Below are 18214 nucleotides of genomic sequence, written 5' to 3' on the forward strand. Positions count from 1 at the left end.
AAAAATTAATACAAAGAACAAACAATCCAAAAACAAGCCCAAGAATAAAACTATTTTTTTTTAAATAATAAGATATTATTTAAAAAATTAATATTTTATTCCTTTAAATTGGGCTGGTCAAAATTATTCTATATAGATCAATATTATTCTATATAAATCAATATTTACTGAACATATAGCCCATTCCAAAAACTGGCCTTTATATGGTGCCTTTTAATAAGGGCAACTCTTTCATAAGAACAAAATATCTAATAAGGCCAATAAAGTTTAAAAGCTAAAAGGCTTAATAAGTCTTTAAAGGCCTAATAAGGCCAAAATTGAAAGAAGTCCAAAATATACTAAAAGAAATTCATATTTGAGATTCATACTTTTTTATAAACAGACCAAAGGTCAAAATGGTACTGTTTTTCTTTTCTTTCTTTTTCTAATAAACAGTGCTAATCAATGCCTTGATAAATTTTACTATAAAAATAAATAATACTGTTAAGTAAGTTTTCAGGAAAGATTCTTCTTTCCAAGATAGAACTTCAAGGTTCCCATGAAAGAAGCTGTTGATCCAAGATGGCTGTAGCAGCTCATCATTTGTCAAGTTAGCTGTTATAAGGCCTCCATTTATCGGATATTGTGGTTGTTTGTCCCCAGTAACTTTTCCTATAAAAGGAGGCTATTTGCAATGATATAAGACCATCCTCATATAAGGTGAGTGATTAGGTAGAGTGTGTGGGGAAATACAGAAGAAGGACCATTTGAGAGAGAGATCAGAGGTTGTTGTCAGTGTTTGTAATTTTATATAAACATAATAAAATCATTTGATTTTACTCAAGTAGACGTAGATAAATTTTCGAACTACTTAAATAATATATCTATGTGAGTGTGATTCTCGATGTGCCAGACCTTACTGATATTATCGTGGACTTACATCCAGACATGTACGGGGAGTCCTGTACTAGGAAATAAGATGTGTACGGCATGAGTCAATTGGAGGCAAGGGCGCTCAATGAAGATCAGGTTGAATATGCATGCCTGATCATATAGGATTGGCCACAAGCTTCTGATCACGAAAGAATATAGAACTCTTGATCTATAACAAATCTGTCAAATCATTCGTTTTTTCACACATGGGGGGTTTTTAAGACAGAGAGAGATTGTTTCTGTTATGCTGCACACATTCTACACGTATTTGTAAAGCTTAAACATGATAATTACGCTCCTTACAATAATTTTGTAGTTAATATCAAGCGCTATTCTTTAGTACTAGCAATTTCTCTGCCACCAAACTGACTAATAGAAAATTCTTGCTGGCAAAACTGAAATCATGTATTCGGTTAAGAATCTGCAGTACTACAGAGAGCCAAACGAGGAATCCAACAGGAAGTAAGACGGTACTCAATATTTACTAATTCAAATCCTGCATGCTTTATTCCGGAGACTACTTGGCTTTAAATAGCCTTACAATGACAGAGACCAAGTGATAAACATAGTTACATAAGAACCTAATAGATAGAAATGAGAACACTAATTGATAAGATAAATTCTATGGTTTGATACAGAACTGATCTCTCTAGACTCCTAACTGACCTGCACTCCTACTAGCAGCTTCACGTTATCCTCTCCTGCGTAACATATTCTTTTGCTAATGCATATTATATACTAATCAAAATATATATGGAGTTGCAACTGCTGTAAGAGGAAACTTTCTATGAATTGTTAGACCAATAGATTCAGACATGTCCAAATCATGTCCACTTGCTTCATTAGGCAACGCCCAATCAAACTTTTGCACCAGTCCGTGAAAGTGACGTCACCGGGAAAGACGCACAGTTGAAGCTTTGCGATGGGACTAGTCTGGGACGTGCACAGCGGGTTCGTGGGCAGCCACCAAACGCAGCTGAAATGGAGCCGAACTTGCAGGAAAATTGTGACGTTGTGCAAACTCTTCTCGAGAATGATGTGGGTCGAAAAGTCACGGAGGAAAGCATAGAAGCTTCATCGGACCACGAGCTCGACAGGGATGTTTTAAAAGGAGATATCAACAAAGAATATCTCACAGACTCGGAAAATCCAAGGATTTTAACGGGTCAGTTGAAAAAAAGGAATTCCTCTAGGGTGGTAAGCCGTCCCTCCAAACTTAATTTATGATTCACCCTATATTATTTTGGAATATTAGGGGGTTGAGAACGTCAAAGTTGCGCTTGAAAAATATTCTAAAAAAATATAAGCCTAATGTTGTCGCTTTGGCGGAACCTTTTATGCGAGAGGAAAAAATCTCTATTATTTTGAGCCAATTGAGATTTGATTCCTTTGTCACTAACGAAGCTCATGATGGTAAAATCTGGCTACTGTGGAATTCGGCAATCTCTATTCAATCTGTGGCATGCTCTAGCCAATTTCTGACAGTGAAAGCTGAGGAAAATGGGTTTACGTTTCTCCTTACTATTGTGTATGCAAAATGCAATCAGTTAGAAAGGAAAATTCTTTGGGAGAATTTGGAGACTAGTAATATTGACAATCTCCCGTGATTGCTTTGTGGCGATTTTAATATTATCAAGGATGACTCGGAAAGAATAGGAGGTCATCCCCGTCCCTTTTCTGCTATGGAAGATTTTAATCTCTGCATCCAAAATTGTGGGCTTCTTGACATGCGATCCCAAGGCCCAAAAATGACATGGTGCAACAATCAAAGCGGCTTGACTCGCTGCTGGGCAAGGTTAGACCGTTGTTTTATTGATTCGTCTTTTCTTAATTGTTTCCCTAACATTTTTTACCAGGTTTTGGCTCGCACTACCTCAGATCACTCCCCTTTATTAATTAATTTGGGCGAGGACCCTTTCAAGTATGGTCCAAATCCTTTTCGTTTCCATTATATGTGGACTGATCATCCAGACTTTTTTCGTCTTGTGGAGTCTGTGTGGAAACAAGAGGGGTTTGGCTTTGGGCTCTCTAAGTTATCTCTCAAATTAAAAAGACTCAAAGTGGCGTTAAGAGTATGGAACAAGAGTGTCTTTGGTAGTACTACTATAACTATTAATGAGCTAGAAAATCGTATTGAGCACCTGGATAATAAGCTTCAAGTTAGGTTTAATGAGGAGGACAATCGGGGTCTTATGGAGTCTAAACTGGATCTTGATATTTGGCTAAATAGAGAAAATACTCGTCTCTCTCACTTGGCTAAAAAAAGATGGTTAAAAGATGGTGATAATAATTCAAAATTTTTTCATACTTATCTGAATGCTAAAAATCAAAAACGGATTAATGTTATGAATCTGGCTGATGGTACTTCTTTATCTACCCCTTTTGATATTCATCAGGCTGCTGTTGATTACTTCAAAAACTTTTTGGGTCACAATAACGCTCACTCTCTCCCTAATTTAGATGATCTTATTTCTCCCGTGATCTCTGATGCTGATAATTTCAATTTGTGTATTTCCCCTTCCCTTGAGGATATTAAAATTGCTCTTTTTAGCATCCCTATTGATAGTAGTCCTGGTCCGGATGGTTTTGGTTCCGGTTTCTTTCGTGCTTGCTGGGATCTTGTTCATGGTGATCTCTTAGAGGCTGTCTCTGATTTTTTTCTTAATAAGTCCCTTCCCTGTTTTTACTCTGCCTCACATATTGTTCTCATCCCTAAAATGGACAAGCCTTCAAGCTTCGATAAGTTCCGGCCTATTAGCCTGTGCTCGGTAATATACAAGATCTGCACCAAAATTTTAGTGGGCCGGATGACTACGTTACTTCCTAGGATGATATCTCAGGAACAAGCGGCTTTCATCCCTGGTCGGAGCATTTTTGAAAACATCAGCTTGACTCAAGAGATGGTCCACTCTCTCCATAAACCTACTAATGGTGGTAACATTATGGTGAAGCTTGATATGGCCAAGGCTTATGATAGAGTGGATTGGGACTTCCTTATACATGTCTTGGCTTCTTTTGGTTTTTCCCCTCAGGTTTGTGCTCTGATCAAGGAATGTGTCTCTACTCCTTCGTATTCTGTCATGATGAATGGCACCCCCATGGGTTTCTTTAAAGGCGGTCGAGGTTTGAGACAAGGGGACCCCCTTTCGCCCTATTTGTTTATCATTATGCAAGAGGTACTCTCTCGTCTCCTTAAGAAATCCTTTGAATCTGGCAAAATTAGTCACTTTACTCAAGCTAGAGGCACCCCCCTTATATCCCACCTTATGTATGCTGATGACATAATTATTTTTGCTAATGGTGGAATGAGATCTATAAGAGGCTTGATGAAGACTCTGACCCTTTATGAAACCTGGTCTGGCCAAGCTCTTAATAAGGAAAAGAGTGCTGTCTTTTTCTCCAAAAGGATCTCGAGCTCAAGGAAACGCTCTATCTTACACTTTACTGGTTTCTCGGAAGGTTCCTTTCCCTTTAAGTATTTGGGCGTTCCTATTGTGGTCGGTAAACTAAAGGCTTCTGATTTCAGTGAGCTTCTGGGGAAAATTCAAAAGAAAATTGCTGGTTGGAAAATGAAACTGCTCTCAGCAGGTGGTAGGACCATTCTTCTTCGCCACGTTCTATCGAGTATGGCTACTAACCTCTTAGCTGTTCTACAAGTTCCAAAGACCGTCCTTAAGGCTTTAAACAAGCTCCTGAGTTCATTTTTTTGGGGAGAATCTCATGGTAAAGGTAAAAGAAAATGGATCTCTTGGAATCATATCTGTAAACCCATAGAAGAAGGGGGCTTGGGCATCAGGGACTTTGGGGATATTCAAAAGGCCTTACATTAGAAGTTGGCTTGGAGGCTCATCAAGGGCCAGTCTTTGTGGGCTGATTTTTTTAGAGGTAAGTATGCTAGGGGTACCCACTTATCCCTTGTGACCCCTACAAAGGGGACTCGCTTTTGGAAATCTGTGGCTAGTAATATTCAGGAGGTCTTATCTAACTCTAAATGGAGTGTTAGAGATGGGAATATTTCTTTTTGGTATGATAATTGGGCAAATGATGATCCCCTTTGTAGTCACTATCCGGTGATTGAAAATCCTTTACTGAAAATTAAAGATTGTCGTCTTGACAATGAATGGGATATTTCTCTCTTGGATCAGCTAGTGGGTCAACAAAAAGCCATCGAACTGTATCAGTACTTGGCTAGAAGAAAAGAGGGTGAGGATGTTTTAATCTGGTTGAAGGATGATGCTGGGAAGTTTACTACGAAAAGTGCTTGGGATTGTATAAGGGTTCAGGCTCCTCCTCTACCTTGGGCCCATTGGATTTGGCATACTAATATCCCTAAGAGAATTTCTATTATGATGTGGAAGGCGTATTATAACTGTCTGAGTGTTGATGATCAGATTAAAAGAATTGGGATACCAACGGCTTCTAGATGTAATTGTTGTTCTCAAGGCCATACAGAAGACCTCAACCATGTCCTTTGCTCTGGTGATATCGCTAAAAAAATTTGGCGCCTAGCTGCCATAAATCTAGGTGTGCATATGGGCACCTTTCAAACTTGGAAAGAGCAAATCAATTTTTGGTTCCGGCGTGCTGGCAAATCTTCCCAATTGAGAATTGTTTTTGGCATTCTCCCTTCTATCATCTCCTGGAAACTTTGGGAATGGCGCTGTAAAGCTAGATTTGAGGCCAAGGAGGACACAATTGAATCGATTTGGTATGCTATTAAATTCTGGATCCGCAAAATTATGACTTTGTTCTTAAAATCCTCCAGCATTAATAATAAGGACATGGCAATCTTAAACCGTTTGGATATTCATACCTTACCTACTAGACCTAAAAAGGTCCAAGTGGTGAGATGGTTTCGCCCTAAACAGGGGTGGGTCAAGCTTAATATTGACGGCAGTAGCTTGGGAAATTCTGGCCCGGCTGGAGCAGGAGGAGTTATTCGCGACGAAGATGGAAAATTACTTGGGGCTTTTTCTGTGTTTTTGGGCCAAGGATCTAATAATTATGCAGAAATGAGAAGTCTTCTGGAAGGGATTCGTCGATGTCATCATCTTGGTTTTTACCGCATAGAGATTGAGTCCGACTCCCAACTTCTTGTAAACTGGATTACTAGAGGGAGCTGCAACATTTGGTATTTAGAAGAGTTCTGGGATGAGCTTCAAGACAATCTTTCTAATATGGAGTATACGATGAAACATGTTTTTCGAGAAGGAAATGCAGTGGCTGATTTTCTTGCCAAGCAGGGAGCTGGGGGACTTAACGCGGATTGGCTTGATGCACATGATCTTCTGCCCAGCCCTCTTCGGGGACTCCTTCGCATGGATAGACTTGGTCTTCCTTACCTGCGAACCATGTAGTGCTCTCCCAGGTTTGTCTTTCTTTTTAGCTCTTTGTTTTACCCTCTGGTTTTTCTGTGCTTTTCTCTTGCAGGTTCTTGATCGTGTTTCTCCCGTTAGTTTGTGCTTTGGTCTGTCCTGTAATGTTTATGTGGCCATTATAGTTTTTGATGCCTGGGTTTTGGACTTATTGTGTATTTGTAACCCTCAGGCATCGGGTTGTTACCACGGTTTTCCTCCGCTAAAAGTGAGGGCTTTTTAATAAAATTGGGGTACCGTCCTCTTTCAAAAAAAAAAAAAAAAGAGCTCGATGGTAGTGAGGGAAAAAGGAATGCCTGGGCAACTCCTCCTTCCAGCACCAAATGGGATTAATTGAAAGTCATGTCCTTTCACATCTATTGAGGTTGTCAAGAACCTCTCTGGGTGAAACTCCTCTGGTTCATCCCATGATTTTGGGTCTCTTCCAATTGCCCATGCATTGACGATTACTTGTGTTCCTGCTGCAATGTCATAGCCCTGTAATTTGACACTTTGAGTCGATTCCCGAGGAACTAGCAGCGGAATAGGTGGATGCAACCGAAATGTTTCTTTGATAATTGCCTTCAAGTAATGCATTTTATCCAAATCATCCTCTGTTACTTCTCTTTCGTTGCCGGTACTGGTCCCTCTCACCTCAATCTGCACCTTCTTCATGGCCGTTGGGTGCCTTAACAGCTCTGTCATTGCCCACTCTAAAACTGTATACACAGTGTCAGTTCCAGCGGCGAATACATCCTGTAATAAAAGATTGTAAATGTTAAAAAAGGCTGTCAATCATATGTATGTGACGCCCAAAAAAAGGCATTACATGCAAAACCCTCCTAAAGTGAGCAGACCGTTTTGGTTAAGACTATCTAACATTAACATCCCACCAGTTAGACTTTTACCATTCCAACATAAATAAAGCTCTTGCCCAACACCTTAAATTTGTGTCAATAGTAACACAATGCTAACAGATTTAGAAGTGTTCGTCTCATTTTTCTTGGTAGTAGAAACTTCCAAAACCAAATGCATATAGTCTTTAGCTAGCTCCTATTCTGGTGAGAAAGGAAAAAATGATCTCCTCGGTTCAAACATGTGACGTAATCATACTTCCTACGGTAAACTCAAGAAAGCCAAGAATGAGAACAAAATTACACCGATCGATAGACAATTCCAGGACTTGGCCGGTCTCGCACACACGCACACGTACGAGTTTGCTTACCAGGATTACAGCCTTGATGCCAACTCTTTCGACAGGAAAACCGATCACGTTTTCCTTCTGAATCCAAAGCAGAACATCAACAAAGTCTTTCTGATCTTCATTTTCTGGATTCACATGGCCATTGCTCCTGGCTTTCTTCTGAATATTTGTGTGCTCTTCAAGTACTCCCTCTAGAAAATTATCCAGCTGTGTAGCCACCTTCTCTACTCTAGCATCCAAGCCATTTACACGGCTCACCCAAGCAAGCCATGGGATATAGTCCCCAACACAGCTAATACCCAACAGCTCCACAAAATCCCCTAAAAGCTCCTTAAATTTGCTCCCACCTTCTTCGCCTCCACTATACTTCCTTCCTAAACTCACCCTGCACACTACATCATTTGTAAGCTTAGCAAACACTTCGCTTAAATTTACAGTACCTGAAGAATGACACGACTGTTTGATTTTCTGAATCATTAGGGAGGTTTCCTCCTCTCTAACACCGCGAAAGGACTGAACCCTTTTGTTACTCAAAAGATGTAGCACGCATACGCTCTTCATCTGCCTCCAGTATTCGCCATAGGGGGCCATTGACACATCTTTGTAATTGTATAGCAGTTTCTCGAACATGCTTGATTTGGGCCGGTTTGCAAAGATGAGGTCATGGGTTTTCATGATCTCTCGGGCAGCATCGGCAGATGAAACAACAAGGGTTGGGACGCTGCCAAAGTGAAGCAGCATGAGGGGGCCATGGCATTGAGCTAAGGATCTGAGTGAACGGTGAGGCTGCAAGCCGAGTTGGTGAAGGTTTCCAATGATTGGGAGCTTTGGCGGTGAAGGTGGTGAGTTATGTTTTGTGCTTGGAAGGGTGGAGGACCATTTGAACATGAGAAGTATGAAGATGACGGACAAGAGAGCTAAAACAAAGGGATTCAGGAAGAAGGAAGTGGTCACGTGTTGCCCCAAAAATTGCAGGAAGTTTGACATTTTCTTCTCGATCTCTCGTGTGGCTAAGTATAGATCGATTTGTGGTCTATTCGAAGTTCATTTGTAATGTTGCATAGAAGTTTATATGGAGGAAATAATTCTATTTCAAGATAAGAGTTTTGATATTCTCAAATGACAAATGATGCGGTGGGGAAATCTTATCGCCTAAGCCATTCTGATGGCAATTTTGTAATTCTTTTGATTTGTCATGTATGTATATATATATATTCTATTTATAATAAGTATCTAACAATGAATAGTAATTTTTGTTATTTTTTTGTTAACTTCATTAAATCCATTAAGTTCAGTTTACGTTGTATTGTTCTTATTTCACTCATTGAGGAGTTTTTTTTTATAACCTACCCACTATCAGCTCTTGTATCAATAAAAGGGTGTGTATAACCCTTGTGCATGTAGAAAGTGTTCTACATAGGGAATAGTTGAATCACCACGTGTAAGGTAATTACAAGTGTAGAGGGTGTTCTACACGGATCCTTTGTAGCAGTGTTGTTCAAAGGTGTAATAGATTTTTATCTCCGCTTGAAGTAGGTTGAATAGTGAATTTAGGGATCCTCAAGAGGTAGCTTGAGGCGAGGACGTAGACTGTGGGGCCGAACCTCATTAACATATTGAGTTTATTTTTCTCTTACCCTTACTCTTTATATTTATTGTTGTTTCGTATTTTGTTTATATTTTATATTTGATTTATAATTGTTATTTTTTTTAAATATAACTCAATTCACCCCCCTCTTATATTAGTCATCTGGGCAACAATTGGTATCAGAGCTAAAAGTTCTGTTATAAGATTAATTATATTTTGAGTTAAGATCTTATGGCTAACATTGCAGTTTCATTTGATGAAAGTCAATCTAGCAATCAGCCTCCACTCTTTTGTGGAGACAATTACTCATTCTGGAAAATTAGAATGAGAATATTCCTTCAAGTTTAAGGTCGAGAAATCTGGAAATGCATTGTAAATAGACCTTATATTCCAACAAAAGTGGTTGATGGAGTAAAGGTCAAAAAGGAAGAAGAAGAGTTTGGCTGTGAAAACGATAGACTTTATACTTTGAATTTAACTACTATGAATTTATTATTTAATGCTCTCAATGAAAATGAGTTTAATAGAATAATGACTTGCGTTACGGTAAAAAAAAATTGGGATAACTTGAAAGTTACTTATGAAGAAAATTCGCAAGTCAATAAATCAAAAATTTATATTCTTACTCATGAATACGAATGTTTAAGATAAATGATCATGAATTTATTTCTAATATACACACTCGTTTTACTAACATCATAAATAGTTTGACAGCTCTTGGCAAAATTTATTACAAGGTGGAGATAGTAAGAAAAATTCTCAACTCTTTACCAAAACCCTGGGAATCAAAAGTGATAGCAATTCTTAAAGCTAGAGACCTCAAGAAACTCGAAGTGAATGAACTCATCGGGTCACTTATCACCCATTAGTACACATTGAAAAAAGGAGAAGAAGAAGGAAAGCCAAAGAAGAGTTTGGCACTTAAATATGCTCCTCATGAAAGTGAAAGTGATGAAGATGAGGAAAATGACGACAAAGATGAAGAAGTTGCGATTATAACAAGAAGAATTCAAAAGTTCTTAAAGAAAAATAAAACTCTTCCGAAGAAATCTTTAAAAAAGTTTTCCAAGAAAGATTCAGGTAAAAATGATACTTTAATTTTTTATAAATGCAATAAGTCTGGTCATATCAAACCAGATTGTCCTCTGCTAAAGAAAGATCGAAATAAGGGCAAGAAAATCATGAAAGCTACATAGGATAATGATTCAAATAACTCAAATAGTGAAACAAACAATGGAGAATCAACAAATCTTTGTCTTATGGCTAAAGATGATATTGAGGTAACAAATCTTGATAATATTGAAAATCTTTCATATGAAGAATTACAAAATATTTTAGAAGAGGTATATAAGGAATTTAAAAAATTGGGTATCAAGTATACTGTTTTGAAAAAGAAAAATTATTCTTTAACAAACGAAATTGATATTTTAAGAAAGGAAAGTATCGTTTTGAAAGATGAAAATCTAGAGTTGAAGAAGAAAAAAACTGATTTAGAAAATATTATTGAAAACTTTACGAATGGAAAAAGAAATTTTGAAAAATTTCTTGGTAGTCAAAGATGTGTTTTTGACTAGGCAAGCTTGAGATATATGCCAAAACAAAAATACAAACCTTATAAAAACTTCTTTGATAATTCTTCTACATCAAAGTCCAATATTCAAAATTCTTTTCATAAAAATAATTTTGTCAAAAAAAGATATTATTATAATCACTCAAGTTCTTCATATATGCCACATGCTATTTGTAATTTTTGTAATAGAAATAATCATAATTATCATGTTTGTCCTATTAGAAAAAAGCATACAATGACTATTAGGCCATATGGGTATCTAAAAATCTTATTTCTTCTAATACTAATAAATAAATGACCCAAAGAACTTGGGTACCAAGAAAAATCATTTTAATTATTTTTATAAGTATGCATGAAGTCCTCCACAAACAAAAATAAATAGTTTTTAGATAGTGGATGTTCAAGACACATGACGGGAGACAAGACAAAGTTCTTTGATCTTAAATTTAAAAAAGAAGGACACGTGACATTTGGAGATGACTCGAAAGGGAAGATCATGGGAATAGGTAAAATTTGTAATGAATCTTCTCTCATAATTGAAGATCATGTTCTACTTGTTGAAGGTCTAAAATATAATCTTTTGAACATAAATCAATTATGTGATAAATGATTTACAGTTATTTTCAAAATGGATAAGTGCATTATTTTGAATGATCATGATTGTAATATTTGTTTTATTGTTTTTAGAAGCAACAATATTTATACAATTGATTTTGAAGAAATTACCTCACAAGATACTATTTGTTTTTCAGCTTAAAATGAAACTAGTTGGTTATGGCATAGAACTAGAAGACTAGGTCATGCCAACATGGAACTTATTTCCAAACTTTTCAAAAATGATCTTGTGAGAGATTTACCAAAAATAAATTTTCTTAAAGACAAAATTTGTGATGCATGCCAATTTGGTAAATAAACAAAAATTTCTTTTAAAACCAAGAAACATATTTTCACTACTAGACCATTGCAACTGATACACATGGATCTGACCAAATAGAATTACAAGTTTAGGAGAAAAATATTATGCATTTGTTATTGTTGATGATTTCTCTAGATATACTTGGGTCATCTTTCTTGCTCATAAAGATAAGGCACATAATGTCTTTACCAAGTTATGCAAGAGAATTCAAAATGAAAATGATTATACTATTTCAAGTATCTGAAATGATAGGGGAAAATAGTTTATTAATAAAAATATTGAAACATTTTGTGATGAAAATGGTTTTGTGCATAATTTTTCTGCTCCTCGAACTCCTCAACAAAATGGGGTAGTACAAAGGAAAAATAGATTTCTTCAAGAGATGGCAAGAACAACTTGCCTAGTTATTTTTGGGCCGAAGCTGTAAGTACTGCATGTTATGTTATAAATAGAGTTATGTTAAGGTCTAAGTTAGATAAAACCCCCTATGAGCTTTGAAATGAGAAAAAGTCCAACATTGGTTACTTTCATGTATTTGGATACAAATGTTTTATTTTGAACGACAGTGATAATTTAGGTAAGTTTGATGCAAAATCTGATGAAAGTATATTTCTCAGGTATTCTGCTTATACTAAAACTTATAGAGTATTCAATAAAAAGGCTTTGACTATACAAGAATCTATGCATGTAGTAGTTGATGAATCTTATTCTCCACTCTCCAAGAAATATATTGATGAAGAAACAGGAGGTATAAATAACAAGTCTCAATCTCAACAAACAGAACACAATAGAGGAAGTTCAAAATGGAACCATCAGGAAAGATCATCAAAATTTAATACAGGATGGAACCAAATAGTGAAAATTTATGAAAGATCATCTGGTGGAACAAATTTTAGGAGAACCTTCACGAGGTGTAAGTACTCGATCATATCTTAGAAATATTTGCAATCATACTGCTTTTCTATCTCAAATTGAACCCAAGAATATTGATGAAGCATTTCTTGATGAATCTTGGATTCTAGCAATGCAAGAAGAATTGAATCAATTTGAAATATATGATGTTTGGACACTTAGGGCCCGTTTGTTTACCAAGATTAGATGAAAACATCTCATCATGCACTGTACATAGATGAGTTTTGCGTAACCAAACAAACATCCAGCACCTTTATTTCATCTCAGAAGATTTCTGCAGTTTTCAACCACCATCTGACAAAAAACAGTAAAAAGTAAAGTAAAAAGAACTTTATACAGGAAAAGGCACTGGCTTCGTCCTCATCTCTTCCGTATATTTTTTTTCTTTCTCTTTTTGAAAACACAGCAATGCCATTGTAGCCTTCGCCCCAGCCATGAGAAACGGCACCCATTTTGAATAAACCACCCCCATGTTGCCTCTCGTTCTTGTGTTGCGCTGCAGTATTTTCAGTCCAAGCACTGATACACCTAGACAACATTGGGGGTCGACGGGGATGTTGGAGCCAAATAAAAAGGTATTTGTACCATCTGAAGATTTTTTTGATTCTTCCCCGCTGAGTACAAATTGTTTTCCCTCTGCACATTTTTTTAGCTGTAGTGGTAGACTACTATAGATTCCCCACGCCTTTGAAGTAATCTGTGGTGGAATCTACTTTTCTCGATTTCCCTTATCAAAAACAGTCCATTCTGTTTCCTTCCCCATGCAAACTTCCTCCTATAAATTCAAAATGACCCCACTCAGCAGACCCACCACCTCCACTGCCTAGAAGCGTCACACCGGCACCCCTAAGACCACCATTAAATAGTGCATATTTTTTGAAGTCACCACGGCTCCTAAGACACGATCAGTCAAGGTAATATATTTTTGTGCACTTATTAATTATGCCACTACCATTTGTTTTATATATATATTTGATATTTTTATAATCTCATATTTTGCTTTAGTTTGAACAGATAGTCGATTTGAGTATCAGTGCTTTAACATTGTCTCACCTGTATATGGATCAGAAACTAGTCATTACCCAAACTTTAACAGATGTTTTCTAGAGTTCTATCACGCCACATGCATTGATAGCCATTACAAACATCTCTTATTTGATGTACATTTTTCAAATTTAATAGATGTTTGTACATAAGGTTTTTGAATACACAGTTGCATGTGAGGATTTGGTTCAAGTAATATGAGTGAAGTCGTAAGTTATAACTCCATAAAAGACATTTTCTTTATAAAAATAAAATGAGTGATAAAAGTCATAATCATAAAATCCTAAATTTCATTTAACAAATTATATATATATATATATATATATATTTATATATATTTCATAATTTGATAAAAGAATTATCTATTCTTTTATGATGTTGTTTCCTGGAAGGATGATCATTACTTGCCCAAGTCAAATACAATGATTCATGAAAAATACACTTTTCTACTTTTATCTCGAATCTTAGATTCTCTTTATTTTTTTGTTGGTTTTTGTTTTCCTAACTAATTCGTGAAAGTGACATTAAAATCATTCTTCTCATCTAGTCAAAAGGAAATGCCACGTTCTTGATTCAACGTACATAAAACCATACCCATGGAAATGATGGCTCCAGTAACATCTGTCTAATTAACGCAAGAAAGAAGTTTAGTACAAATCCAAAAATACTTTTAGTACTTGCAGAACCAGAGTATTCAACTCTGCCTGCCTGCTTCTTCAGAGCTAGCATGTGCCATTACATATTACAATAATAACTCTATTGTAATATAAAACATGCACACCCATAGTCTAAAGTACTCTTCACATATAATTATCACTAGGACATGTGTAATGTTGTAGAAATTTATACAGGTAAGATACTACATATATATAGGAGAATGTGTCTCAAATTCAGCTTTGCTAATTTGTTGTTGAACAAGGAAATATTTAATGATATTGGCTCATTCATAAATACAATATTTTTGTTCCACACTATTGAAAAAAATAAAAAGCAATGAAAGTTTCTATCCTTTATAGAGGATTGCTGATTGGCTTTATAATCACTTTGCAAAGCACATTATTATAAACTTGAAAACCATTAGGAATGAATGCTAAAAGCAGGCTAATGTCCATCGTGTATTATTTATATTTTCAGCATTGATAGCAATTATTTTTTGTTAGGGACATATATTCATTATTATTATGTTAACCGTTGTATCCATCGGCTTTGAGTATAGATTTATGCAAACTTTTTAACTTGTGCTTCTTTCGATTATAGCCATACCAACTACGCTCCTATCGAGGAAGGCACCCACCAAAGGTATGAGTTGAAATTGCTCATTTTCACTTGTTGGATTTCTTGCTATAATCTTGTGTGTTAATGGAAAATGGGATGATCTTGGATTGATGCGATGACATTTTACAAATTATTATATTTGACTTTGCATTAGCTATATTTTTCTTGCTTGCTTTTTTGTCATTCTCGGTGAATAATTTGTTGCTGGATTTTTAAGTAGAGTTAACTTGTATGTATAATAGCAATATTGGGTCACTTATGATATATATATAGATCCAAAACTGCCTTCCTACACTTATGCTATATACTGCTGGATTATTTTACCCAACTGCCTACCTACACTTATGTAATATATTGCTAGATACATTTACATTAGGTTGATTAATGGTGACCAACAGGGTTGTTAGTTAACCAACAACATTATTTCCATACTCAGAATGTTATTTCTTAATCATCTTATATATATATGTATATTGTTACTATTGGCTTTAGCTACTTCACATGGATGATCCGGAAAATACACACATTGATTGTTAGCTTTGGTCTGATGAGATGGAGGAAGCTGATTGATCTGTTGTATGCGGATGCCCTTATTGGTGCAATAAGGGTAGGAAGGATTACCTCCCGTGACCATGCTATTTATGCTCAACGCCTGATAGTGATGGGCAGAAGCAAATATGATGCTAGTCAAATTAAAGGCAAAATACATAGGCTCAAAGGCAAGCAGTGCCTTTTCTCCGACCTAATCAGTCAAACTGGCATGGGTTGGTATCCACAGACCTGAACAGTCATTACTAGTGATGAGCATTGGTCCCATGCTATTAGGGTAAGCACTTAGCTCTAGTATTTGAACAATTACGAAATATAGTATGTTAAATTAGGTTGACACATAGTTATCCAATTAGAATATTAATAATGACTATTACGTTTGTGTTAGGCAAAATCACAATGGAAGAACTTTCGTCATGCTGGCTGCCCTAAGTACGAGGAGCTATGCACTATTTTCGGGGCGTCCGTAGCCACTGGGGCACATGCGCATGCGTCAACTCAACCACCGTCAACTGCTGAGGAGGAGGTCCAGCGTGATGAAGATATGCGACGTCGCACCAATGTGCGTCGTCGCATGAATGTGGGCAATCAAGATGGTGTGGTGATGGACAGTCCTGAGATGGACGGCTTGTTCGGATATGGGTAATCATCTGTGTCTTCGGGCCAAAATCCACGTTGTCGAAGGAAATGGGCCACCCCTAGGTTACAACAAGAGATGTTGAACTGCCTGTCCGAGCTAGCGCGGACTTCCACAGTGAGACGGAAGCGCTATGAGGAAGGGGATGAGGCTTCAGGTTCGAAGCGCAGTAGAAGCACACATAGTTCCAAGAGTGATGCTCATTTTGATCAGCACACTCAATGTGTAAAATTACTGCAAGAACTTGAACCTCCACTGCCGCAGAAAATTTCCTTCGTGCTTACAACTCATTGATGGACAGCAAGCATCAAAATGGCTTCCTTGCGTTGGAACCTATAAATAGGAGACTTTGGGCCATGAGCCTTTGAACATGCTTGGCGGGTGGCCATGCATGTTTTAATTTATCTATGATATGGACTTTTTATTTCTTGGTTTTAATTTTCTATTAGTATCTATGGAGTGATGCAAAAACATGGTTAATGGTTAATTTTCTATTAGTAACTATGCTTTGTAGAATGTTTATGCCAAACTACTTTGTTAATGTTAATGTGTTTATAAAATTTTCAGTTACCATTAGTTTATTACTTACAAACAGAACTGCTTGTGGGGTAATATCATGCATATGTGGAATGTTCGAATATGGAATTGAAGCAATATTATGTGCCAAATCTGTGAATATGGAATTACAGCTAATCTATGATTTTACAACTAATGAGTATGAGGCAAATATTCTGGGCACATGGGCATGCTTCAAAATTATTATCTCTTCTATCTTCAATCGCTAATATCTTTTGAATAAAAATAAATTTATATTTCGATTATGATCGTATATTTTAGTTCATTAGTTCATTCCTCTCCTCCATTAACTTTAATTTTATCTAGCAATTGGTGACATATTTTTCACTACAGTAAAGACGCACTTCGACAATGGATAGTGATAATCTCTCAGCGGATAGTTCGTCAATGGATGATGAGAGCAATGAAGGAGAGGTAAACTCTGAGTTAGGGTCAAGTTCTAGTGGTTCTGACTTCGAGCATGAGGCGTATTCAATCGTCGTGCTTATTCGAATTATGTGTGATGAAATGGGCATTAATCTTAGAATGCCCCAACACAATATTGGTTTACGTGGCCATCAATATATTTACGTAATACTACATGGTAACCCCAGAAATTGTAAAGAGTTGTTTCGATTAGAGGTGGACACATTTTGGGCATTATGCTCGACCTTGCGTGGAGAAGGATTTTTAATGGATTCCAGACGTGAGGTCAGTGTAGAGGAAGCAGTAGCCATCTTTTGTATTTTGGTGGGACATGCACAAGGGCAACGTATGGTAGCGGACAGGTTTCAACATAGCAGTGAAACCATTAATCGTCATGTGCGTACAGTCATGAATGCGCTATGTGAGCTGGGGAGGCATATTATTAGGCCAACGCACACAAACGAACCTCATCCCTATATTGCGGGCAACCCTTGGAATATGCCATGGTTTGAGGTAAGCAACAACATTTTTTTACTTCTGCATTTTCATGTTATTGAATTGTAAGTGGAAATAACAAATAAAAAAAAAAGGAAAAAATAAGTCTGGGCATTTGTTGGATTTTTTTTGTGGTGTTACAGGGATGCATTGGGGCGATAGACGGAACGATGATTGATGCGATCGTACCAGCTGAGATACGTGAGGCATACAGAAATCGGAAAGGACGAGTTGCACAAAATGTGTTCTGTGCATGTGATTTCGACATGAAGTTCACATTTGTGTACACAGGATGGGAGGGTACAGCTCATGATGCACGTGTCTTAATTAATGCGATGACTCAGTCAAACATCAATTTCCCAACTCCACCCCCCGGTAAACTTCTAACTAGTAAATTATTTTTTACTTTAGACTTGGGGATTATTTTATTCGAATTCCTTGAATAGTGTTTATAGTATTTTCAACTTTACAATGTTGAATACCACACAAATGTGTACAGGTCGCTATTATCTTGTGGATTTGGCATTTGCACTTTCTCTTGGATATATGCCACCATACCCAAGAGAATGATATCATAGAAGCGATCGGCATAATCAGCGTACATTCACTAGCTATCGAGATTATTTTAATTTTCGTCATTCGTCATTGCGGAATATTATTGAGCGCACCTTTGGTGTGATGAAAGAACGCTTTAGAATTTAAAGTTTAATGCCTTCTTACTCGGTTGGGAGGCAAGGGAAGATCATAAACGCATGTTGTGCACTACATAATTTTATT

General features: G+C 36.8%; 1 protein-coding gene across 1 annotated transcript; it reads right to left on the minus strand.

The window, feature by feature from the left end:
* Positions 1-1392: 1392 nt before the first annotated feature.
* Positions 1393-8536, minus strand: LOC122282873 (cytochrome P450 736A117-like). The gene is made up of 3 exons (XM_043094930.1): positions 7492-8536; positions 6553-7022; positions 1393-1799 (listed from the first exon to the last, which is right to left on the minus strand). Exons 1-3 carry the CDS (start codon positions 8455-8457, stop codon positions 1655-1657), a joined length of 1581 nt encoding a protein of 526 aa, XP_042950864.1. The 5' UTR covers positions 8458-8536; the 3' UTR covers positions 1393-1654.
* Positions 8537-18214: the final 9678 nt, after the last annotated feature.

The sequence above is a fragment of the Carya illinoinensis genome, chromosome 11, assembly GCF_018687715.1.
Source record: "Carya illinoinensis cultivar Pawnee chromosome 11, C.illinoinensisPawnee_v1, whole genome shotgun sequence".
Classification (NCBI taxonomy): domain Eukaryota; kingdom Viridiplantae; phylum Streptophyta; class Magnoliopsida; order Fagales; family Juglandaceae; genus Carya; species Carya illinoinensis.

Excerpts from the sequence above, each read along its gene's own strand:
- LOC122282873 (XM_043094930.1), bottom strand. The coding sequence starts at position 8,457 with ATGTCAAACTTCCTGCAATTTTTGGGGCAACACGTGACCACTTCCTTC. Across the intron at positions 7,023-7,491 it reads GCATCAAGGCTGTAATCCTG|GATGTATTCGCCGCTGGAAC; the intron begins GTAAGCAAACTC and ends CTTTTATTACAG. Across the intron at positions 1,800-6,552 it reads TCCCTCACTACCATCGAGCT|TCACTTTCACGGACTGGTGC; the intron begins CTTTTTTTTTTT and ends TTCCCGGTGACG.